At 31.2% G+C, this 26,740-nt stretch overlaps 1 protein-coding gene across 1 annotated transcript in view; it reads left to right on the top strand.

Annotated features, from left to right (window-relative positions):
- Positions 1-26,740, top strand: part of LOC148311326 (agrin-like) — a 128,524-nt gene that overhangs the window by 28,635 nt on the left and 73,149 nt on the right. Inside the window, exon 4 of the mRNA XM_088256793.1 lies at positions 20,926-21,153. Coding sequence (XP_088112919.1) covers positions 20,926-21,153 — 228 coding nt within the window. The remainder of the gene's footprint in view (positions 1-20,925; positions 21,154-26,740) is intronic.

The raw sequence follows: 26,740 nt of genomic DNA, 5'->3' as shown, positions 1-26,740 counted from the left end.
TAAAAGATTCAGTAAAATTACCCATGCACGTTTCGTTTTCGACATGATTTTTTTTTTCAAAGTCATTACAATTTGTATGGTGATCTTCACCCCTTACCTGCACTCAATGGTATATGGGCACTGTATTGTACGGAAGCAGCGTTATCTTGATCGTTAAATATATTAATACATTAAGGAAAGGTGATCAATCCTGTGCTTCAGATCCAGGGTTAAATTGAATTATTTTCTTGAATGTTTTCCGCAGATACTTTGTGGTACATTTTATAATATTTTTATAAAATAATTCACCTTTATTTTCACTACTTTTTTATTAAAACAATTAAATTTTATTAATGTTTTTGATTTAAAATAAACCCCGATGATGACAATGTATTGTTGAAACCGGTAGGTTGAATTGTATTAATAAAAAAAGTGGTGAAAATAAAGTTAATTAATTTTATAAATATATTGAATTAGTTTGGGGGTGATGTATGTTTAAAATACTTAAATAATAACTGATATTTATTTAAACTCATCTGAAAAACGAACACCCGAAGACACAAGGGATACTCAAAAGACACAAAAATTGTATTATAAAAATAAAAACTACATAATTGACGTTTTAGCTTTGGTGTTATTTATGTGAAGCATTTTTTTAAGTACAAGGATCAGAAGATTTTCATTATTTCGTAGCTGAAAAACTCCACGGCTTTGATATCCCTGAACATAACAAAAACGGACAGAAGAATTTTCCCCACGCGTTGGGGGTGAAATTTGAAAAAATGCTCAGCTTAAAAACAGATGCCGGAATCCTTTTTCTATGTACTTTCTGCCATATAGTCAGTGTCCACAAAGCTCTCATTTAACATAGCTTAAACGAAACAAAATCATTATTTACGTTTCGTTTGGAAAATTCGCGAAATAAAAACAAAAATATAAATTTCCCACCGTCGCGGAATGAATGGTTTGTTATTGAAAAATAATTAAGTATCCTCTTGTTTATTTTCTTTTAAAGATAATGAGAGTAAATTTTGCTGGATTCTACCGTTATCCGCTTTTTCATATTTTTTGTTATATTTGTTTAAATTAACCAAATAAACCACCTTAATCGTTTCAAATAAAATATTACAAATTAAATATAAATATTTATAAAAGGCAAATAAATCGGATTAATTTGAATACACAAATTTATCTGTCAGATATAAACTACATAAGTATATATGAACTGAAAAAAATCTCAAACGTTTCTTTGGGATCGTTTCTTTGGTTTCTTCTAAAGGAATTGTCGAATCGAAGCAATTATAAATAAATATTTTAAAAAAAACACCTAGTCAAACGTTTGCTTAACTAAATGACCATTGGTCAAATGATCGTCGTCTTAGTATCCAACCACGGTGTTTTATCTTTATAAATTACCATGAAAAATAGTTCTTTGTATTAGATCACTTTTTGAGTTGATCAATGTAAACACGTCTAGTTTTGAGAACACGTTTGCTTCTCGAAACTAGTGTTTACATAAATTAACTCAAAAAGTAGTTTTCAAGTGTTTTATAATTTTATTTTTATCATCATGTTGTTCCACAAAGTTAATCCCAAATTAATAAATTAAAATAATACCCGAAATACGATAATAAAAAATACCAGGAATGCCAAAGAAATATAAAAAAGTTTTTATTTCAGCTGTATTTAATCATAACATGTTATAAATATCCTGAATGACAACCAATCTGACCTTACAAAACCGGCAAAAAAAATAATTAATTTATGTTTTATATATTTTATTAAATTAGTAATATTATTTTTAATTAAATGAATCCGTTGAAATAAAAAAAAACAATAGTGGTGAAATAATTGATAAAGTATAATTTATGATTTAAATCTTTGCTTACGATACACGCCCCTCGGGGATATACAAAATTTAATACGCAATCAATTAATTGTTATTGCATGTAGGGGTGACATTTTACTATGAAATAAATCGGGACTATCACTGATTCAATAGTTTATTACAAGCTTTGTTAGTGTTTGCAGGAATCAGTATGGGTATTAAATTGTTTGGAAGTTTGCCTTTTGTTCGGATGAATATCAGAGGAATGTTACGGTCACTTTGCGGCATGAAAATGTAAAATTAATACAGTAATCCCTGCACATTATTATAATGAAATTATCCTAAATTCAACTCAAACTGCGCAGACATAATTAAATTATGAATATGCAATTGTTTCAACTATTGATTAGGGGTACAAATATGTATTTTTCGTTGTAACATACTGAATACAAAGAATAAAATAAATAAAATACAGTGCTTTATTCCAGTCTATTCTATAGTAAATGATTATTTGTTGGGATGGTAGGAGTAATGCGTGACTTAGAAGTGCTATTGTTGCCCAAAAATTAATCCTGAAAATAATACTTAAAGTTCCGAGACGGACTCTCATATAGGAAATATTCAAAAAACTTTAACTTATGATATCCAATATTTGCAAATATATTGCAAATATATTGCAAAAATAATCCAAACATAAAAATTAAAGAATTATTCTCAGATAATACGAGAAAACACATCTTAGGAAAGCACACAAATCATAATTAACACACTCTGAGGAAATGTAACATGCATAGAGCCACAAAATCGAAAATACATGTACATATAAAACAAAACGTAATAAATTCTTCTTGTTGTGAAAATGAATTTGATTATTATGATATGAAGTTGTACAACCTGTTTCTATTATCCAAAGTCATTGAATAATAAAACTAAGTATGAAAGAGCTGGAACAGATCACATCATTTTATCATGTTTTGTTGAATTGCATGTCATAAACAATCGTCTTTGTTAAATGTGTGTGCTCTTCTCACGGGAAGACCCAGTGAGGGCACATTATTGTTAACTGATATTTATAATTTTATGTGTGTTAAATATAAATAGATAAATAAACAAATTAAAAAAATTCTTTCTCCAGAAATTCTAAAGTAGAAGTTTTCCTTTTCTTATAGTAGTTCATTTCCTCTGAGGCGTATATGCCTTAATTTTGTGCAATCTTTCATACCACCTGAAAACTTTTACTTTTTATATGGCATTTGTGGTGAATTTGCAGTACAGAGATTTTCCTACACGTGAAAATTAGTTTTATGTTTTTATGACTTAATTTTGGCTTGTTTTGTGAAATGAACTCGTGTTCAAACGCAATAACATCAATGTACGACGTCCATTCTAAAAACACATTGGCAGGGTAATCATTTGAAATTAGTAAATCCAACCCAAAAAATAGTTACTTAAAGTATAAAAACCAAAACAATCTGTAAGGGCAAGTTAACAAACGATATAGTGGTAAAAGAATTCGTTAACACACGAGTATTATCATGTAAGTGTACAATATTGGATTGAATTATAAAATTTATTGTATATTAAATATTTACTAACTTAAAATGAAGCATCTTTTGTTTTTTTAACAAAAAAAGGTGGAAGTCTAACAAACCATTTTATTTTAATTAAAACTTATTCTGGAGTTGCATATGTATTGATAAATGACCTGGGATGTTTAGATTTTTATCATACTTCGTTTAAAACGATAGATGCTTCGTCTTAAGTTGAGACATCTAGAATAAATATGTATGTGTATAAATTTCTTCTTCTTCATAACCTCAAACACATCCAATGTTGCAAAGGCTACTGTATCGAATAGTTGAAATATTACGTTGATCATTAATTACATGTAGGCCAATGATATATCTTTCAGGTACCAGTATAGAGTTATATTAAATAAATATTTTGGTAAAAAAGCTCTAAGAACCTTCACGGAAAATCGAACTCAGGATTGCCAGCATGGTAGCAGCCTAACACAGTAACCTCTACAGTTTTTAAACGTTTTTTGGTAAACACTAGAGCAGATATTAAATTGACCAAGTTATTTTAAGAAAAATAACTTCCGCATTCTTGGTAAAAGTAACTGACATCTGAATTCTTTCCATTGCTCCGTAGTTCGGTTAGGAGCAGCAGAAACGGAATCTCCATCTATAGAATCGTGATTGATCTATCCCCAGTAAACTGCCCATCATGTTCCGGGGAATTGGAACGGAAATTATTATGTGGCATTCATAATATCTACCCTTCCGTGACGTCACGTGTGTGCAGTATATCAAATCGGGATTAACGCGACACGGTATAAATTATGAGGTTCTTTGTCACGATTTATAATGGCTCATATTTTAGAGCCGATGAAACCAAAAAATATAGAGAGCGATTTCAATGGTGACCACGCGTTGCTGTCGCTCAGTCTGGTCAAATGGAAAAGATAACATGAAAAGGAACAAATTTCTTAAATATTAAATTAAAGATATTTACGATACTGAATAAACAAACATTTATCACCCAAAATTGGGTGCTTTGCCAGTAAATAAAAAAAAAGCAAACATTTACATTTTTATTTATATACTTTAGATATTTTGATCGATTATTATATTGATGAAAGGTAATAAGTCTTACTGTTTTGCCTTTTGATGGCTTGTTAAGCTGCGTTGAAAAAATGGACTTATTTAAGTTTAAATTAGTAATTTAGTAAACTGGCAATAAAGAAAGATAGAAAAGCGAAATATTTAAATGCAAAATATTCAGCAACTAATAAAACAGACAATAAAGCATAGCATAACAATCAGCACTTTATTTCTGCAAGGTAAAACAGCTGTCACGAGAAAAAATACAGTATATTTAAAAAGTTTTAATTTTCATATACTTACTATATAGATTTGAAAGTTCTGCAAAGTAAACGCCAATAAATTTGTGGAAAATCTTCCATACAAAATGTTTTATTATTTACAGATAATACAAATTATATTATTTTTAAATAATTTATGTATTTTTAATACGGACGTGATGGTGCATAATTTTGGTAAGTAAAATATAAAGATTGAAATAATTGAGTGAGCTTTTTTAATTTCATCATCAATGACAATAAAATAATATGTTTTGTATATTAAAATCATTCTGTACTTTGTGGTATTCTTAATTTTTTTTTATATAAAAGTGGTGTTATACAAAGTGAACAATGAATCCTGAAAAGAGTGTTGCAATAAAATAAATAAAATTTGAGTGCTTCGAGTTTAATTATAATAAATACTACAGTCGTTAAAAATGGTATAAGTTGATAATGAAACAAAAGTAAGTGTTATCTTGTCTGCCCAATTTGTCGGGAAAATTTATCGCATCTTTATTTAGTTGTTAATTTCCTTAACACGCGCTTCTGCATAATGAATTTCCATAAAACATCAAGGGCGGAACTCGGTTGGGGATATCTAGTGCGTTAAACTCGAATAAATTTACAATTAATACTCCCCCTCATAGGAAATTAGGTCTTCCGGTAAGTTTCTAGTTCAATTCTGAATTATATACAATACTGAAAATTTTAAACGTAACACCCGGTAAAGTGGAACCTTTAAAGCTTATTGTAAATAAGTTATTACAGGTAAAAGTTTTTAAGTAGCTGAGGTCTAGCTAAAATTGTAGAATATTACATTAGTTGTTGGCAGCTTATCATTTTAAGTTTAGTGAAAAGCTGCCGATTATTTATACTTTTATTTTTACCATCATTTTATTTTACAAAGTTTTGCAAATATTCCATTGAAAATAAAATAAGTTTTTGATATCTCTAAATAAATTATTATGTTCTTGGCTCACAACTTGTCATTGTCTGGTTTGTAAATCGTATTTCTTTCACTATTCTTTGCCAAATTGACAACTCTTGACAGTTCAAAATTCAAAAGTTGTACTAACTAAACTGTCAAAAAAGAATGAATGACAAAAACAGTTTTATGAACATATTTTTTCAAACATGAAATTTATATGAGACATCTTTGTTAAAATTGTCGCGCAAGTTATTTATAATAAAAAAAATACTTCACACATATAGGATGCTTATTGAAACTATTTTTATTTAAATTATGTTGCAACATTGGTAATTTATTATTTTTAATCAAGAAAATTATGCTGTATTTTTATATAGAATATTTATGATAGTTGTATCTTTTTTACTGTCACACTGGTAAATTTTCATAATGTTTTCGGAAGTCGAAGTAGCTGTTTAATGCGATAAAATATGAGATTAAGACATTTTACGATACTTAGTTATCCAAATTATATGGATTTTGATAAATAATTTTTTGATGTTATATATTAGATTCAGCCTCCGTGGGTCATGGTTAGAGTGTTAGGCTACCGTGCTTGAGGTCCCGGGTTCGATTTTTTAGAGGGGGGGGAGTGATTTTACACTCTTATTTACTATTCATTTAATATAACCTTGGACTGGTCCCTGAAGCGCAGGAGTGATCACTTTACCTTCATGTAAGTAACGATCAAGATAGCACTGCGTCAATACGATAAAGTTCTCTATGCACTATTGGATGTAAATAGGGGTAAGGAAGAAAAGAAAAATAATTATATTAAATTTACAAAAACTTAAACCAAAAAGCTTAGAATGTGTTTTAATGAAACTTTCGTGTCATTTCTACTTGAATAGAGTAAGCCTTCACTAAAAACCTTATTATAAATACAAAGCGCTAGAGGTTTTCCCTTGCAGGCTATTAATCTGGGCGCATAAAAACAGCGTGCAACTGCGGACTAAATACACATTTTGTTAAAATGAATAATCCTTTTGCTGCATTGGGAGGGTCGTTTGCGTCACGTGAATAACATTCCTGCGACTCATTATATCGCGTGGGTGCGACCTACGGATACCTACGGTACGGTGCTATGATTCTACAGTACTTCGACCGGCGTAGCATCAGCCAAACGACACGGAAATGAGGAAAACAAATGAGTGGTTCCCGTTGAGTAATGAGCAGACTAAAGAGAGAAAGCAAGAGGAGGGGGTGGATTCGGGAAGGGACGGTAAACAGGGATAAAGGGAGAGAATTTTAAGGTACAAGTGAAAAGGTGCTATCGGTAGACAAAAATGAAACGTTTGTTTTAGCAGATGATTTGGGACAAAAGGTATGTTAAACGTGTGTTGAAGAAACTTTTAATGAATGTTTGTATACAATAAACAGTAAATTAATTAATTTTCGTATATTATGAACATAATTTCATTTAAAAAAGTTTATGAATACTTTTGGTTTTTTTACAACCCGATTTGATCAAAAACTTTATAGAATCTGTTGAAAATCGTGTATTGGCTTCGGAATTTATATAAGAATTTAAATTTTTAATCAGATTTTTTTTATTCAAATCATGTTTTTTGGTCATTGGTTGTCTTTGCCAGTGGAACTTAATCTTTTATGACTATTGTCCTTATTTAAATCCTGTATTTTGAAATAACATTTGAAATTTTATCGTTTTTTTTTAATATGCTATTTGAAAAATATATATTTTTATGCCATTACATTTTTCTAATAAAATTACATCTACTTTTGAACCTGTATTTTCAAAGTATCTAAATGCTCGTACAATTTACGCGAAATGTCATTTGAACACTTTAACCCAAGAATTGTGCGTATTACTTAACGGAAATTTATATAAAGTAAACCGAAATTCCCTCTCCGTATTGGAAATCCCTTTAATGATCTCAAATGCTTCGATTAATCTTCTTGCATGCGTGTTTTGAAACACACAAACTTCTCATTAATATTTCTTCTAAGAGGATGTTATTCCGCTGAACGGATTCCCGGCTATCCGCGATACGCTCCACTAAATCGGGTGCCTTTGAAAATGTTGCTAATATATCGAAACCTTAATCCGAACCAAAGTAATATTTAAAACTTTATTTTCCCGCAAAACTTCCCTCTCGCAAGTCGGTACAAAGTTTTTCGAAATCTTACGCTCGGGCGAGCTCCGAGCGCCGAGCGCTGAGCGCCGCTAACGCAGCGATCCCAACTTGCCCAACACCGAGGCTCATTGGGAAAAATCTCACATTTTCCTGAAAACTGCGGCATTTAAGTTCCCGCATACCTCTCTGTACGCTGTAGAAATGGGTCATGTGTTTCTTTTCCTTTTGTTTCTTCGTGAAAAAAAATAATAGAAAGGAAATGGACAAATGTATCCACAAGATACTTAAAATAGTGGCGGTACCACGGAAAATTTGTAAGTATAATTTTTCTCTTAGTGCTGAGATTCAACATTCATGTCAACAACCTTTGTTTAACACACGTTTCATATGAAGGGCAGTCTTTAATACTTATTTAACGCTATAAATGCAGTCGAAATTTGTTCACCCGACATTTTAACCGCCATTGGTTGGTCATATTTATGGGTGTCTGAAGTATTGGACAAGTACATGTTTAAAAAAAATATTTTTTCATTTTCAATAATTATATTTTACTTGGTAAATAGCACTCTTTAGAAAAAGTGGTATTTACCAACTGAAACTTATATAAAAAATGGATTGATTTTACCATTAAGTGACTGCCGAATCAATTGTTGAAGTCCTTATTTTCAATTAAATATTGTTTTAGTTTTTTTGTCCTCTAATATCAATTAATAAAATAATATTTATTTTTATTACTTCAATACGAATTATTTGATGGAAAAAGGTTCATTAAAAGTAAACTAGACGTGACTAACGGACCTGTTAAACCAACTTTTCAGCAAATACTTGTAAGAAAGTAAGATTGGGGTAAGAATGAAGAAATTGGTGACGAATTTTTGGGTGAGTTAGAAATTTAAATTAAATTAAATTGAAATTATTTTTCATTAACTGTCAAAAAGAACGGTACCGTATGAGCAATGTTTGGAGTATTGTGTGTGTTATTGTTATATTTAACAGATGGAGCTGCCATTGTGGTTAACAATTCACACATTTTTCAAGGAGATTTAAGATCTGGAACAAATCAATTTTAATATTTTTATTTATTTATATGCATTAAATAAGCGACATAAGACCGTTATTAGCAATATGGATTATAGCTGTTCACCTTGAATTTGTTGGACGAGAATGAGTTATGGGTCACGTTCGGATGTGCCAATGGTATTATCTGAGGCATTCGGGCTTATTATTGGCAGATATATTCTTAAACGTAGGGAATGAGAAATGTCTTGCTCAGAGAAGGATATCCAAACGAAAATATATTTGAAAAGGCGAACGGAACGAAATCGAAATGGTTTGATTTATATTGTTTGGAGATTTATGCTCCGTAATATGAAATTTAAGGGCAGGTTCAATTCAATACTATTACATTATTAAAAATCAAACATTTTAAGCTAATTAAAACCTTTCAGCGATAGCTATACTGGTAGTATAACGGAGTCCTGGTTCCAATCCTAACGTATGTAAGTGAAGCATAGAGCTATCAAAAAGAATGATGAAAGTAGACTGATTACAGAAAAATTCGATAATTTAGAGGAATGTGCAGTAAAACAATGTATGATAAATGTTCTAATGGTGATACAGGGAAATAATGCAACGCTGAGAAAAGCATTGTCGATTGAATTAAGGTATATTGATGTAGTTTGGGCAGGTGAATCGAATGAGTAAAGATAGCATAGTAAAACTAATTTATATTCTCAAAATTATTAATATTTAAAGCTTTTACTTGGTATTTTTTTTTGACATCTCATCAAAGGTAAAGAAGAATATGGAAGTCTGATTCAAGAATAATGTTTCATAATTGGTTGTTTAAAATATATAGAACTTCCGAGAATTTGAGTAGTGTGGTTGTCAATAATGGGTAGAATTGGTGAATGTTACAATGTGTAAAGTGATCACTTAAACCAGCCTATGACGGTAGTCAGCCCAGTAAATGCCCAGACTTCTTCAAATTGTCACGGGTCGCTCCTGGTAAATAAATATCCTTTGTTTTTTATATAAAATAATAATTTACATATCTCGTTTTGCCTATTTGAAAAAAGACTCATAATTGTTTTGTTTTTATGAGTTTTCTTTCATTTTTATGTAATACGTACCCATAGATACAAAAATAGCAAAAAAATGTTTTTTTTTATATTTTCCCAATTAATGGAGAAAGTTTAATTATCTTTTATCGAGCAATGTCTGTCTTTAACTGTTGTTTATTTAAAATCCCAAGTTTAATTAAATTTTCAACATTCAACCATTAAACCTTGTACCGAAAAAATATGAATCAAATTGGTATCTCAAATTCTCTTCTTTGAAATTAATTTTATCTTGAAAAATAAAAGTCAAAAAAATTATTTAATTTAGAGAACTAAACAAAATCCAAAAAAAAATTCTGCCGACGGAGATGTACTATTTATTAGACATAACCACACCTGTTCTGTTAATGGCATTCAGGTGCTTGCGAGATATTGGTTGACATTTTAACAATCGCGACTGGTTGAAAGCGTGATTGATTTCATCGTTTCCTGTGTATCCTGACCCTTCCGTTTCCGGGGAATCTTTTCAGGAGGTAACCCACCCTTGATGGCTTATCAATCAGGATGACTGGACTTTAGGTACACAGGTTTGCTTACACATATATAACTACGCCGAACTCGAGACCGACGCTTTGTCACGTGATTGGCAAGGAGGGTGTGCTGAGTGGCTGCTGACAAATTGCTTCTGAAAAATAAGGATTCAGGAAATTGCTAAACATGCGAACATGAGATTCTGGCACCAAACCATTTTCCTCGACCGAATTTTATTTTCAAAATAATGTTTGGTAAAATGAAACAATAGTTTATAAATGAATATCTTGATCAGTAATATTTTTTCAAATAAATCCTGTGTCCGAATTTGTGATATATTCGTAGTTTTTACTGTATCAAATGTTTTTAGCACCCTGAGTGTCATGATTTGAAAAAATTCTCGCTATATATACATATTGTAGTCATACAGGAGAAAGCGATCAAGTGCATTTTTTAACAAAAACGTGATCATTGAGTATTTGATATCTTACTAGCTTAATATTGCCCTGAAAAAATTCCAAAGGATTTTAAACTTAAAAGTAAAATATATAGATTTGTTAAAAATGACTAACTGCATTGATGTTTATTTTCTTGCCAAGCAAAAGTGACTTAAATGGCCCTCCTGAACATTTTACGTTTTGGTACTTGGTCACTTTCTCCTGTACGACTACGTACAAATATATAAATACCTTAGATGTACCATGTACTGATAGAGTTCCAATATTTACAAGAAAATCAAATATAAAATGTATATTTTTATTGTATTTAAAATAATTTATTTCAAAGTTCGGAATTAAGATAAGTAATTGAAAAAAAAAATTAACAAATTAATCAATCAGGCTTGATTTTGTGTTGTTAGAGAAACGAGAAGAGTTTATTTTTATTCTTTATGCATCTAAGAAATTTTATCATTTTATTGTAACAAATTATAAATTATTATACGAATTGTTTATAATTAACAATATTTTTTGGTAATAAATCCAATAGATTACTAAAAATGCATCTGGTAAAAAGACATAGTTAAAAAAATACGAATGGATTTAAGATAACTTTTTATTCCACAGTTAATTCAGAGAACAAGACTAAGTTTCAGAGTGTTCTGAAACTCTACTTTTCAGACTAAAAAAAAATCACGAATCTCGAAAACTTTTTCAATATACTGTGGTTTTCTCAGACGGCCCTTTGAACGGGCCGACTTCTTTTCTTTAAATTACAAAAGCTTCATTTTTAACCGTTTATTGATATTTACAAATTAAATTCAAATATGTATTCAGAAAAGTCAAATAAAATAAAAATATTTAATTAAATGTTACGTTTGTTTCCATTTCCAAAAAGATGTCCCGAATAAGTAACATGCGGTTTATCTTTTCAATTAAAGCTTAAATACAACGAAACATAAATAATGTAAATAATTTAGAGTGGTGAATGTAACATAGCCAATTCAGTAGCCAATTCGTCCGCCTCTATAGTGCAATGGTCAACACGCTCGGCTATCATACTGGAGGTCCTGGATTCGATTCCCGGGAGGGGGGGGGGGTTAAATAAATTAAAGTGATTTTTATTACTTTTATATTTATTCAATATTACCCTAGACTGGTACCTTAAGCGGAGGGCTGATCACCTTTCCTTCATGTGTTAACGATCGAGATAACTTTGCGTTTATATGATGCAGTGCCCTATGCACCATCGAGTGTGGATTAATGTTTAAAAAAAGAAAAACCGATGACAAATCGTAAACCTTATAAATTCTCAAGACTTCCTCGTGATTTTTGAGACAAAAATAATAATAATAATAAAAAATCAAAAAAAGTTCAGCTAAATTTCCGTCTGCCATGTATTCATCGACCAAATGACTTAGCTAGTTGATGCAAAATGCATGCATTTTGCACCTAGTAATGATCGATATTTTAAACGTCAAGTAGAAGGTTGATAACGGGGAAAATCTTCCTTATTTGCACTTACCTGAGCCAAAATAACGAATTCCTTCAGTCACATTTCGTACTGGGTGTATTTATCTGCATCCGACGGGATAAGCAGAAATGTGGCAGACTTGAGGAGATATCTAATTTAGAATGCGCATAATATCAGTGATCGCGAGCAGGATATCAGGAAGGGGGAAGGGTGGCTGGCCAGGGGTGGAGGATCCTGAAACAGGAGAGGGGGAATCAGATGACAGGAAGAAGGAGGTTGGTTTACAGGGTTGAAATATTTGGATCCTTGACGTTCGTGTTTATTAATCGAAAACATTAATTCCTTTTTGGTTAATTTTAATCATTTCATAGGACTCTGAATTAATTGATTATTTTTAAAATTAAACACTTGTATAATACCACTTAAAGAGTTTTATTTTAATGCACATGACTAGTTTCGAAAATCACAGCTGTTTTCATCGACAGATGATTACAAAAAATAAGGCGCAAAAAAATATTCAGGCACATACGAGTATATACTGAGGTAACAAATAAAGTTTTTGTAATCATGAGTTTAGTTAAATATTATAACATGCTATTTTACAAGCTAGTAGCGTATTATAAAATTAAATTCAATACATGGTTTTATACAAATGTTTGATTTTTAAAATAATCAGAACGTTACTCAACAAAGTTATTGCCGAATTAATAAATGATACACAATTCTTTAGCGTGCATGAATTCAATCGATCGATTTTTAAAGACAATTTTTAAAAACACAATTATTATTGGTTATATCAAATACCATATGTATACATATGAAAGTATACTTTTATATTATTTTACAAAAATCTTAGTAATATTCATATTTATAACCACACACCGTTTATAATGATTTGCTTTCAAAGCCGTACTCGCCATTATAAAAGTAAAAATAACTAACCACCAGGTAAAAGTTTACAACATTTTGAGTGTGTCCAAATACTTGTTCACAAAATCTGGATTATCTCCAATTACAGGAGATATTTTCATATTATTTCATATAAGAGTTTCTGCTTAATAAAGAGCTTCTTTATATCTCACCAATAGATGTCTCTAGTGAGGTTCAAGTGATTCAAGAACAAGGTTTCTAAATTGGTTCATATATATAGAACTTCCTAGAATTTGAGTAGTGTGGTTGTCAATAATGGGTAGAATTGGTGAATGTTACACGTGTGTAAAGTGATCACTTAAACCAGCCTATGACGGTCGTCAGCCCCGTAAATGCCCAGACTTCCATATTCTTCTTCATCTTTGATAGGATATCAAAAAAAACATAGTTCTTGTAACTTCTTCTTGTTCTTTGTCAGTCGTTTCTCCAATACTGGACTTAGGCCTCTTTTTATTTTTCCATACTTCAAACATATATCCTCCATGTGATAACGTGATTAGGCCTAGAAATTAATACACTGGGAACTTAAACCAATAAAATAGTAGTATCAGGAATTGTCAATGATCGTATCATCAATCCACCCTTAGTCAAATTATGATATGGTCGAAATTTTATTTCCTTGTGTCATTAGTATTCACCGGGAAAAAATAACTTAAAAATATCTTAATTACATATTGAATTGTTGTGACACAGAAAAAATAAATAAATAATTATATATCGATACCTAAAATTTATTTGGCAGTCACCCAGTGAGAACATGTTTCTGTCAAGTGTAATTTTTATTTACAAACAAAATAATAATAACATTTAATAAAATTTTCAAGTCTGATCGCGTTTAGCTTATGCCAAAATTTAAGCATCTTACGAAATGACTTCAAAATATTTCGCAGTAAAAGTGTTAATACGAATGTGTAAAGTGTTTGATCATTTCAAATATTACTTTTTGAAATAAAAATGAGTTGAAAAATAGGAAGACTATTGCTCGTTATAAAAATATATATATATATCTCATAATAGTTGAAGAAGAATATGAAAGTTTGGGTAAAGGTCTATCATATGCTAGTTGAAGTAATTAATTTAAAAACATGTAATATTTACCATTCTACCCATTATTGACAACCACCTTTTTCACATTTCAAAAACCTTATTTTTTCTTCCATTTACACATTGTTTCATATCTAAGTTGTTGATGTCGTCTATGGTTGATGAAAGTATTTTTTTTTCATACATCAGAAACCTTAAAAAAAATACATAAATGTTAGATTTTTTTCGATTATTTTACATAATAGGAGATGCTTTGATAACATGACATTCAATTTTTATTAAACCAATATTTAAAATACATTCTAAGTGGACGAACCCCGCTTTGTGTCAATCATTTGGTCATATATATAACATTTTTTCTTAATTTTTTATTTATTAAACCAATATTTAAAATACCTTCTAAGTGGAAAAACCCCGCATTGTGTCTATCATTTGGCCATATATACAATTTTTTATCTAAAAAAAGGTTGTAATCAATATTCATAATAAATTATACATATTTTATCCATTTTAAGAAATTTATTTTTTAATTTTTAGTATAAAATGCAGGTCTGCGCGTAGTGGAGCTTGAAGAAAAAAGCTATTATTTCGATAAAATATTTTTTAAATCACTAAAGTAAGTAGGTAAGTACAGGTGACATCCTTGCGAGAGGGATTTAAGAGGAGCGGCGAAGCAGAGAAAGCCTTAGATGAAGGGAACTGAGCCAATACGGAAATGGATGGAAAAATAATATTTCAGATCGACCATTGGTTTATTAAAGGGATGTACCAATTTCATTTTGTACTATAAGAGACCGGAGATGAAAATGGCATTAAATTCTTTCTGAAGAGGGTGGATTACGTCAGTTCATTTATTTAAGTGGTGGGTAAATAAAATAATGAACACAATTATTTTTATTTTTACGGGCGTCCTTACTTAAAACGTTGATTTAAAAATTGAAAAATATTTAGGAAAAATATTTCGTAAATTTGTAAGATTTCACTATTAACATTGATTTAATTAATCATATTTTGCATCCAGAACATCAATTTATATTATTTTTCGACATCTTAACAAAGATTAAGAAGAAGAACATGGAAGTCTGATCATTTACCGGGCTTACGACTGTCATAGGCCGTCTATGTTAATATGTCAAAAAATAATATAAAAATAACTTCTGTAATTAGAGATAATTCAGATTTGTGAACAAGTATTTGGACACACTAAAATGGTGTAGTAAATCATTGTTCAAAAACCTGGGTACCTACACTTAGGAGTTATTTATATTGACAAAAAATCTGTGTTCGATTTAAAAATGATATCATATATAAAAATGGAGTTCTAAAAATAAAACGCCAAATCAATAAATAAAAATTTAAGTAATTTAATTTAATTCATTTTCGACTTGACTATCTTATATATATATATATATATATATATATATATATATATATATATATATATATATATATATATATATATATATATATATATATATATATATATATATATATATATATATATATATATATATATATATATATATATATATATATATATATATATATATATATATATATATATATATATATATATATATATATATATATATATATGTATATATATATATATATATATATATATATATATTGTTTATTGGTTTCAATCAGAATTAAATAATTTTGGCCAGTTAAATTAAAGCATATTTATTAAATTTATTAATTTATTAATTTTACAGTTTACAACATTTTGAGTGTGTTCAAATACTTGTCTGATTATCAAAATCTGGATTATTTCCAATTACAGGAGTTATTTTCACATTATTTTGACATCTCATCAAAGATGAAGAAGAATATGTAAGTCTGGGTATTTAAACTTAAATCAGCCTAAGACAGTCGTTAAGCCTCGTATATGCCCAGACTTCTATATTCTTCTTCATCTTTGATGAGATGCAAAAAATAATATAACTATACAGTGGTATTGGCTAAGACAAATAATTTCGTTTCACCCAAAATATGTTTAATATTTATTTTTATTTTTATTAAAATATACTTATTTTCTGAAGGTGGGATTTATTCAATATGAAAGTCGCCAAAATCAAATCTCATTTCAATTTCGATTACAGGAGATATGCGTTGATATGCTATGAGATGGCATCTGACTTTATATGTATGTTAGGTATGTGGCTCATTCTATAAATATGGAATTCTTTTTGGAGGTATCAACATAATATCCCCGCAAACTATATACTTTTACCATCATATCACCTTAAAATATACCAGAAAAATATCACCTTCTTTTGAATCTTAACTTTCCGTACGTTTATGATGAAAGTTTCATATATTATTTGACAGCTTTCTGGTAATTTTTGTTTGTTTGTTTTTATGGTGTTTGGTTTTATAAGCTTATATTATATTTGAGTACTAACGTTTCTATCAAACGTATGAGTGAGTACCCACATACTAAAGTATAAAGACTAAAAGTAAGTATCGTTTTGAGAATGAGAGACATTTTTGTTGTTGTTTATAAACAGATTTTTGTTAAATTGTATAAATTTAAATGCAGTTATTGCTATAAAACTAAGAAAACATTAGAATATTTCAGTATATAAGTACACGAGTTAGATACCTAAGAAAAAAACATGTTTTTAATGGATTAAAATAAGAAAAAAAAACATAAATATATTTTTACTTTGGTGTTTAAAAACTATTGACCAGATATTTTATAATTTAACTCAGAAAATGCAGAAAATTATTATATTTACTCCTATATAATATATATATACTCCTGTAATTTTGTAAACAAGTATTTGGACACACTGAAAATGTTGTGAAAAACAATTGATTAGTAAAACAATTTAAATTTTAATGCTTATTTTATTATTTGAATTGATGACACAATAAAAATTGTATCTCCTGAAAATAGTAAATATTTACATAAAATGCGCAGTTAAATGTTACTTTTGTAGATAAAAAAGCAGTTTTTAAATCACCGTTAAAACATGCATTTCTAGAACACGTACCTGGAAGCTATAAAATAAAGCGAAATGGCTTTATTACCTTTCCTCCTGGGAAGTGGAATGTAAAAGGACAGTGTACCGAAAAGTCTACTGCTTTATACATCCTTCCCGAATGCAAGCCTCTTCAGAAGCATAGCCGAAGTAATGGAGCCGTTCGGTAAAAAAGTATTAACCGGGAAATGTCACCTAGAATGATCTATCGTGCTGACAGACCCTGCATTGAATTTGAAATTACTGTCAAAAAATACTGACGAAATTTTTCATATTCCACGCATACCTCCACGCCACGACTGGTTTTTCGCGTGCTTAAATCTCCGTCGGTTAGCGAAGAAGTTCGGTTTATAACTTCTACACGCACCCTAATGTAATGCCGGGACGTGATAAGGCATGAGGGCTGAAATTAATGGCGGAGAGTGTTTGGTACAAGGCACTAGTAAGTTGGTGTCGAACTATGCGAAAACAAAGAAAAAATTGTGACGCCCTGCTGAGGGTTTAATTTTCCGCGTGCCAAACTTGGTGAGAAGTTTTTTAGCCGGTCACCAATTTCCTTTAAGAGTTTCCGCTCGCAGCATGATTCTAGGTTTCTAGTATTTGCGGTGGGATAATGGTGCTAAAAATATTGAAAACGTTTTCAATCGTGATAAAGTAACCGCAAATGTATATAGAGAGTAAGAAAAACCAGCTACCTTTTCAATAAATGCCGTGCTTATTCGTTTTATGGCTAATATTAATAGATTACGGAAAAACTATTCATTACATGCTATCAACGCATTCCCGGATTTAATACATGAGGCATCCTGACAGAACATTCATGAAAAGCATTTTTTTAAATGAACTATGTAGCAAAAGTGAAACGAAAGTGTGAAACAAAATTTATCCCGTTTTTACAGTGAATTCACATTTAACAGCGTACAATGAACTTGTTACTGCCGATCTAAAAAAGGAAGATAATGAGTTTCAAGAAGTTCCCTAGTGTATGCAATGAATGTTAGTTAGGTGATCCGAGTTCTTACTCAACGGTGGCTGGCATTTAGACGCCTTCACAACCCTGACCACCAAAGCAGACAGACACGGAGTGGTGCCAAGGCATTCGCAGAAAATGTTCAGTCACCTGTCAACAATCTATTGCGGACGGATATCTTTCACTTAAATTATTCAAAACAATATTCAGATCTAGTTATCTTCTTCCTCCACGTTCGTTCTCTAGGTGGAGTATATGGGCACCACAAGTTATATTCAAGCCACCTATTTTCTTGGTTTCATCCCAAGTCAGTCTAATCCCTAAGTTTCTCTAAGTACATTTAACGAATGGTCGTCAGCGGTCTACCGAGGTGCCGTAATTCTCGGGGTTGGAAGAAAGTCTACGAATAAAGTCTGGTGTCTTCAAATTTTAAATAAATATCTAGAAAGCTGAATTAATTACCTACATATTTTTGTATTTCTTGCATTATAATAACAATTCTATAATGATTTTTCATTATTATTTGTTCAAATAGAAGAATCTCTAAATCCAAATGTTATTTAAAGGTCTCTTCTAAAATATACGTGAACTTTTTCGGAATGAATCTCACCTATGTTCATTATAAGTTTTATGTACCTTAAAAATGCCCCTTCTGATTAAGTCATTTGCTTATAGCTAAAATGTGAAGGAATCCAAAAATATTACATATATACAACCTTCATAAATTGATGCGAATGTTCAGTAAAGGGCAGGATGGTAAACGTTACACAAGTGTAAAAAGTCATTGAGTCAGACAAATGCTATGTCATAAGTCCTGGGACGCCCAGACATTTATATTTTATATAAAAAAGTTATAGATATTAAAGCTCTAGTTGAGACATCAAAAATAATAATAATCTTCTTCCTTAGGTTTGTTTACTTTCATTCAGTGTTTTCATATTTCAGTTTTGTATTTATTTTTTATTCAAGGCATATATCAATATGTATGTATGTATGAATATGTAAGCTTTGGGGCCCTTTGGCTGAGTCGGGGACAAAATACCTAGCCACAGCATATTCGCTCTTGTGTACACATACGAAGTTTGGTGGTCGGAGATACTAAAGACAAACAACGCTCTGTGCTACTTTCCTATAAATCCCATTCGAGTTACAGCAGCATAAAAATCCATTTTAAGAGAGAAAAGGAAATTAAAAATTATTTAAAAATATCTAGATACTAGTACCAGCTCGTCAAGAAACTTTTGCAAAAATTTTTTTTTTTTAGATTAGATTTTCTTCGGCCTTTTTTGACATACAAGAACTAGAAATTCATTATGAATATATTTTTTTCCTTTGAAATTTTCAGTTCTTATTATGTATATTTACACTTCTTACTAATTGACTGAATAATTAAACATATGTACTTATTCAAACAAACTTATATTTTGAAAAAAAATAAGCCTATGATATAATTTAAGTTGGTACTTTATATCTACGTGTTATATGTACATATATTATCTCACTTTATAAGTCCTGTAAATGCTGAGTAATAAATAAATGAATAACATTTATTATTGGAGATTTAGTATTTGGACACACTCAAAATGTAAATAAATTAACTGGTCAAATTATAAGCTAGTATAAAAAAAAAGAAAATGATGTTGTCTGGCGTTTCTCTTGCATGTGATTGTAATCCAGGGTTCGTGCCTGAAATACTAATAAAAAAGTTTCTGTTCAGTAAAAAAGCTTCTTTTCATCTCACCAATAGTGCTATAGTGAAATTCTAGTGATTCAAGTACAGTGTTTCAAAATTGGATCAAATGTATATATAGAACATCCAAGAATTTGAGTAGTGTGGTTGTCAATCTTGGGTAGAATTGTTGAATGTTACACGTGTGTCAAGTGATCACTTAAACCAGCCTTAAACGGTCGTAAGCCCCGTAAATGCTCAGACTTCCATATTCTTCATCTTTGTTGAGATGTCAAAAAATAATATCGATATTAAAACATTATTTCGCTATCGATTTGAGTGAAATAAAACATAAGGAGAATCATAATAAAGATAAGAATAGTTTACATTTAGACCTGAAGATGGAAGCATAGCTTCAGAAACTAGTCGTTATAAAGTGGTAAAAAACAAGTGTTTTTAATTTAAAATAAGGAAAATCAATGTCTCAAATGAGTAAGTCTTTTGGCTTGGCGCTGTACAGCTGCCGGCCAAAGCTGGTCCATAAGATTAAATAGTTTCCGCCGATTAGACCGATAGACTACTTTTTCCTTTAATATTTTTTTTGTGTCATTATCATTTTCATATCATAATCTATATCTGTATTATAAGCGCTCTTGAGGTAGTATTTTACGGAAATGGCGTTTTATAAATAATCCAAAATTATTATTATAACAAGTCGAAGTTGAGTTAAGATAGTTTAGGTTAAAAAGTCGTCCCAAAAAAAATATTAAAAAAAAACATAGAAAAGAGGCGATGTTTTAATGAACTCTTTCATCGGTACAGGTATCCTCTAACAGTCTCTTTTAGACTTAGTACCTTCTTAGAATTAGTAATGTGAAGGTACGATAAGTTAGATAAAGTCAAACGAGTCCAAGTTGAGTAAAGGTAGCTTAGGATAAAAAGTCGTACCAAAAAAAAGGAGGAAAATTTTAAATAAACTCCTTTAGAGGTTAAGCTCTCTGAAAGTCTCTTTAAGAGTTTAGAAGGTGCTGGGTATTATTATTATTTGTGAAAGGAATTGACAAGTCGATCGATGCCCTTCCAGAGCCGTGCGAGAAGACCTATTGCCGCTGGGGCGCCGTGTGCGTGATGGGCGAGGGTCGCGCGCGCTGCCAGTGCCCGGCGGGCTGCCCGGGCGACGCCGGGCCCGGTGCGACGCCGCCCGTCGCGGTGTGCTCTACGGACGGCCGGACCTACCGCTCCGAGTGCGACCTGCGCCGCGACGCGTGCGAGAGACGCCTCGTCATCAAGGTCCAGCACGACGGGCCCTGCGGTAGGTATTTTGATCATCTTCCGGTGGGATTGCGTGGTCGATGAATTTAGTTCTGCACCTTTCAAAGGATTTCTTGAGCCTTCGGTCTTTGGGGAATTGGTGCAAAATACTTACCGTAGAACAGGGCTACTTGAAATTTGATGTATTATTTGAGCCCAGTACATTTAAAAAAAAAAAATATGCATTTTGTCTACAATAATGAACGTTTAAGTGTCACCTGACAGGGAAACAATGAATCATGTCGATACGTTTATTATTGTAGACCAAATACAGATCTAATTTTTTTTGTTCTTGGCTCAAGTAACACATCAAATTTCAAGTAGCCCCGTTCTACGGTATGTTTATCGTACGTTTTGGACTATTTCTTAAATATCTGTTAATATTCAAGAAAGAATAAACAGTTTATTTTATTTGATACTTGACATTACCAGAAATCGATCCCAAGAACCACGGTAGCTAAATGTGCTACTCGACGTAGGCGGACAAGTTAGAGTTAATTTTATCAACACTTACATATTATATATATTTTAAATAGATAATTATTTTTATTAGATATTTGACATTACCGGAAATCGATCCCAAGAGCCACTGTAGATAAATGTGCCACTCTAGTGCAAATCGACTGTTTTTATGACCACTTTGGGAATCTATGATTTAGACCCACGATACTTATTCCATGTGCGATAAAATCGAATTAAGTTAAAGGTTGATTACAACATATTTGAAAATAAAAGTTGAATTAATAAATAACATAATACTTTATGCGTCTCAACTTGATATGAACATCTATCGTTCCTCTTTATATGAAAGAGGATGGAAATCTGACCATCCCAGGGCTTAGAACCTGGAATTTGGATGGCTTAAACGATCACTTTATATACTTGTGTAACGTTCACTATTCTGCCTTTAATTGGAAATCCATTTACGTTACTTCTTGATACCTGTATGAATGCAATAGTCTCGGAACCTTCCATATATTTTATATGGTATCAAGTTGAGATAACTTTATTACTGACATCTCATCCATAGGAAGTATCTGATATAGTAAAGTTATTTTTTTTAAATATACATAATTTATATTAAAAAAAAATGTGTATATTTATTTATTAAAAAAACTAAAATCTCATCAAATGTATGTAAATTTTAAAGGGTCATTCATTATTATCGTCAAAGGACAGAATTTCACCGCATATTCGCAGTTAACTGTACTCAGAGGCATAGTTAGGGGTTACTACACATATGTATGTATGAATTGAGACTAGCGCAATTGATGCCTACATTATACCGCCTAACAGAATTACTTCCCACTGCAGAGTTATTATACCGTGGCACAAAATTATACTACAGCACAGGTTGTGGAGAATCCCAGAGCTCATAAAATTTGATATTGAGTGTTCTGGGTGTACCACTTGGTAAAGGCAATAAAAGATTAATTGTTGGAATTAGTGCGTGGCTTTATTTATTAAACATATGGATGATATAAAATACAAAGAATAACGGTACTCAAAAGCTAAAAAGTTGGGATGAAATGTGTTATTTATACAGTTTCAAGTGAATTTTGAATGGTCCTTTCTTTCAAATTTTATTTAGAATCAAAATATTTTGTGTTTAAGCAGGACTTTTAGGATTACAATGTCAGAAATGCCGCGATATCAAAATACATAATTCTAAAGTAAAATGTGTTCGATGATTTATAAAACTAAGTAACATGGTAGAAATAATTTTTTTTTTTGATTTGTCATTCCGTGAGGCAAAATTTCAAAGCTGGAGTTGTGATACGGAGTTACTAAATGTATAAACAATGTCGACTTACAAGTAAATGCTGCTCGTTTAATGTCCACTTCCTTTTTACGCCGTACGCATAGTACTACAAATCAAACGAAATGCTGACAAAGTAGGAGTGTGAGTAATTAACGAATGTTTTTTTTTAGTTATGCCATATCGTAGTCGTACAGGAGAAAGTGACCAACTAACAAAACGTAAAATGTTCAGGAGGGCCATTTAAATCACTTTTGCTTGGCAATAAAAAAAAAACGTAAATGCAGTTAGTCATTTTTAACTAGTCAATATATTATACTTGTTTACCACTGCCAAGTTAAAATCCTTTGGGATTTTTTTCAGGGCAATATTAAGCTAGTAAGATATCAAATAGTCAATGATCACGTTTTTGTAAAAAAATGCACTTGGTCACTTTCTCCTGTATGACTACGATATATGTATCATATTTATGTAAAAAGAACTGGGAGTGCGATTGGGACTCGCAGGGTCCGCATTTAACAGTATGAAGGCTGTCTGGAGATCGGATTTATACTCGGTGAAGACCAAATGCCGCCTATACAATGCCTGCATTGCTCCTGTTCTCTTATACGGCTGTGAAACATGGCACCTTACAAGGGCCAGAGCAGCCGTGTACTAAGCTTTGAGAATAGGTGTTTGCAGAGAATTTTAGGCGTGCGGTGGTTTGACTTTGTGAGGAATGAAGAGATAAGGCGTAGGACGCAGCAAATCTTGGTCACAACTGTCGTCAAGAAAAGGCAATTCAGTTGGCTTGGCCATGTACTCCGCATGCCTCCTGAGAGCCTTAATCAAGCTTGCCTCTTTTACAAGGCATCAGGTTCGCGCCGCCCAGGACGACCACTGCTGACAATTCGTCGGCAGTTCGGGAAGCGGATCTGACTTGGGAGGATGCAAGAGAGCTGGCAGCCGACAGAAAAGCCTGGAGACAGTTTGTGGACTCCATATGCTCCACCTAGGGAGCGGATATGGTTTATTATTATTATTTATATAAATTTATTGTATATTGTTGATTTACGCTGACACGTAAAAAATGTATCTATTTGAAGAATAACTTTTCGTGAAAACAATATTCGTTTATTGTACTTTGTTTTTCACGTTTCCCTTCAATTACTTACTATCGTGTATTAAAAACAAATATTTTTGTTTTTGTTTTTTAAACATAATTTCAAATACATTTAAATGAATTTCTGTACTATTTGAAGTCCTAACCGAAATTCTCACAGTCAATAGCACAATCAATAATCAATAACATATTCAAAATATAATCATAGCTTTGCATTTATGTTAAATTAAACGTGTGCGAACTTTGCCGTCAATCAAAAGGTTTAATTAGTTTTAACTGAAAGTAAACCTTAACATGATACAATACAAAGCTTCCAAACAGTAATTTCGTGGTTTAATTATAATGAAATAACATGTTTGAAAATGTTAGAAATAAATATTGAAAATTACGGATTTAAAAATTATGTAGAAATTTTGCATTTATTTTATGACCTTATTTTTTTCAGTGGTAATTTGAATAATAATCCCTTTCCGCACCCCAATGGTGCATAGGGCACTGCTTCATATAAAGGCAGTGTTATCTCGATCGATTACACATGAAGGAAAGGTGATCAGCCCTCCACTTCAGGTACCAGTCCAGTGTAATATTGAATAAATATTAGAGTGAAAAAATCACTTATATTTATTAACCCCCCCTGGGAATCGAACCCGGGACCTCCAGAACGGTAGGCGAGCATGCTGACCATTACACTACGGAGGCGGACAAAGACTCTTCGGTAATTTGAAACAAAATGAAATTTAAATCAGTCAGGAAATACATCATGGATAAGAAAATCCTGAAATATACCTTGTTGTTATCAAACGGGCTTATCATCTTAATAGAATCCAGGACCTTAGTCCTGTAATAAAATATAAATCCCTGTTTCATCACACCATTGCTAAATCACATCCATGATAAAAATGATGAAGGAACATAAAAGGTGTTATGTGTTGCATAAAAACATTTTTATTTTATTCTTCGAGATTAACGTCTGAATGAATTTTCCAGTTTTTATGTCGCTTGAAGTCTTACGGTGTTGCCTATAAAAGCGTAAAAATCCATTACACCTAACATTTTATTAGCACTAAAATACGAAATACTACCAAAGAATGATAAAGGAATTTTTATTTTTTAAACGCTATTCGGTATTGTTTCCATCCTTAAAGATACACAGATATTCGTAGAAAAACTTCCGGGAAACAAGATAATGGATCCAGTTTCGAGGTTTCAGTTTTTATGCATTGTATTAAACTGGATTATTAAAATTCTGGTTTTATTTTGAAACATGAGTAACATTTCTTCAAATTAATCATTTTGGTAAAATATGGTTTGTTTTTTTTTAAAGTATTCAATATTATTCAAGCATGAAATTGGAAAACAAAGGACACAAGTTGACTCAGTGTAGTTGGAATGCAATCTTTCTTAAAATAAAATCTACTTAATATATTGGCGGTAAAAAGGAAAATTGAAAATACAATTTTCTCTTACTGCCAAGATTCGACATTTATTTCGATAATCTTGGTACAACACATGACTTTTTTTCAAAAAGGATTCTACGAAAATTAATTAAGCATCTTAATTGTAGTCAAAATGCGTTCTCTCAGACGAATTTGCGGCAAAACGATGTATAATTGATGTTCAAATGGTAAAGTAAGAAAAAAAATCCATGCTGAAATAAGCTTTATCCATAAAATTAAAAAAGTTGCATTGAGATGATTTATATATGTGGAATGAATGAGTGAGGAAAGAATAGTAAAAAAATTATCATGGGCGAATGTAGTTCGAAATAGTGGAAATAGGAACAAGAGAAGACCGAGAAAAACTAAGCATGATCAAGTAGTTCAAAACTTAAAATTGGTTTGGTCAGAAATCGGAATGATCGGTGGGTCTCATACGTAATGAGGAAATGCGGAATGTGGAAGAGGCGAAAATTGTTGACAAAGACTTCTGTCCTGGTATGGCCTTCTGTTCTCTCTGTGCTTTCTCCGGCTGGAAAGTAGCATAATGGTTAGTTAGTTAGTTACAAAGAAATGCGAATATTGGTACAGGTAACTGCAGTTATGCATACTTAACCATGTAAGATAGGTTCCTAAATTTGCACAGCTAACATAAACATTTTCGTACTATTGTGTAATACTTTATAAACTGAATCATAAAATTTTCTAATTTATAATTCCTTCTCTGTCCAAGCGCCCAGACTATGGAATGAATTACCCCTTGTAAAAAATGCACCTTCTCTTAAAACTTAAAAAACGTCTAAGATATCTATTTATCATTAGAATCCTATCTTTCCATCACACCTTTCCTAAGTTTTTCCCTCTACTTCCTTCATTTAATTCCCTTTTTTCTTTGCTCTCCTTATTGTTATCTTTTGTAATTTATGTTTTTTATATGTTAATTTGTAATTTATGTTTTTTTAATGTTCAAGTACTATCTACCCTCTGATTGCAAACAGCTATATATGGTATCAAACGTTTTGATCAATATCACTAGTCTGTTTTTGGTTGGTTGGAAGATATTGCTTTTAAGCAATAAGCCAGCCAATGTTCTTATTTATTTTCTGTACATAAAGTTTAAATATAATAAAAACCTTTAAATACTAAAATTTTCATTTTGGATCAGCTAACTCGCTCATAACATATTTGTATAACAGTTTTGATAATCGATTTAAATATTTCAAGACCTTACGCCAAGTTGTACCCATAACTACGTTTCCAATCACACATGGTTTGCAGAATCCCGTTTTGG

The sequence above is a fragment of the Brachycentrus maculatus genome, unplaced genomic scaffold, assembly GCF_059751285.1.
Source record: "Brachycentrus maculatus isolate JH-2025_06_01 unplaced genomic scaffold, ASM5975128v1 h1tg000067l, whole genome shotgun sequence".
Lineage (NCBI taxonomy): Eukaryota > Metazoa > Arthropoda > Insecta > Trichoptera > Brachycentridae > Brachycentrus > Brachycentrus maculatus.
The sequence above is the reverse complement of the archived record's forward strand: the minus strand, read 5'-3'. Positions and strand labels throughout refer to the sequence as shown.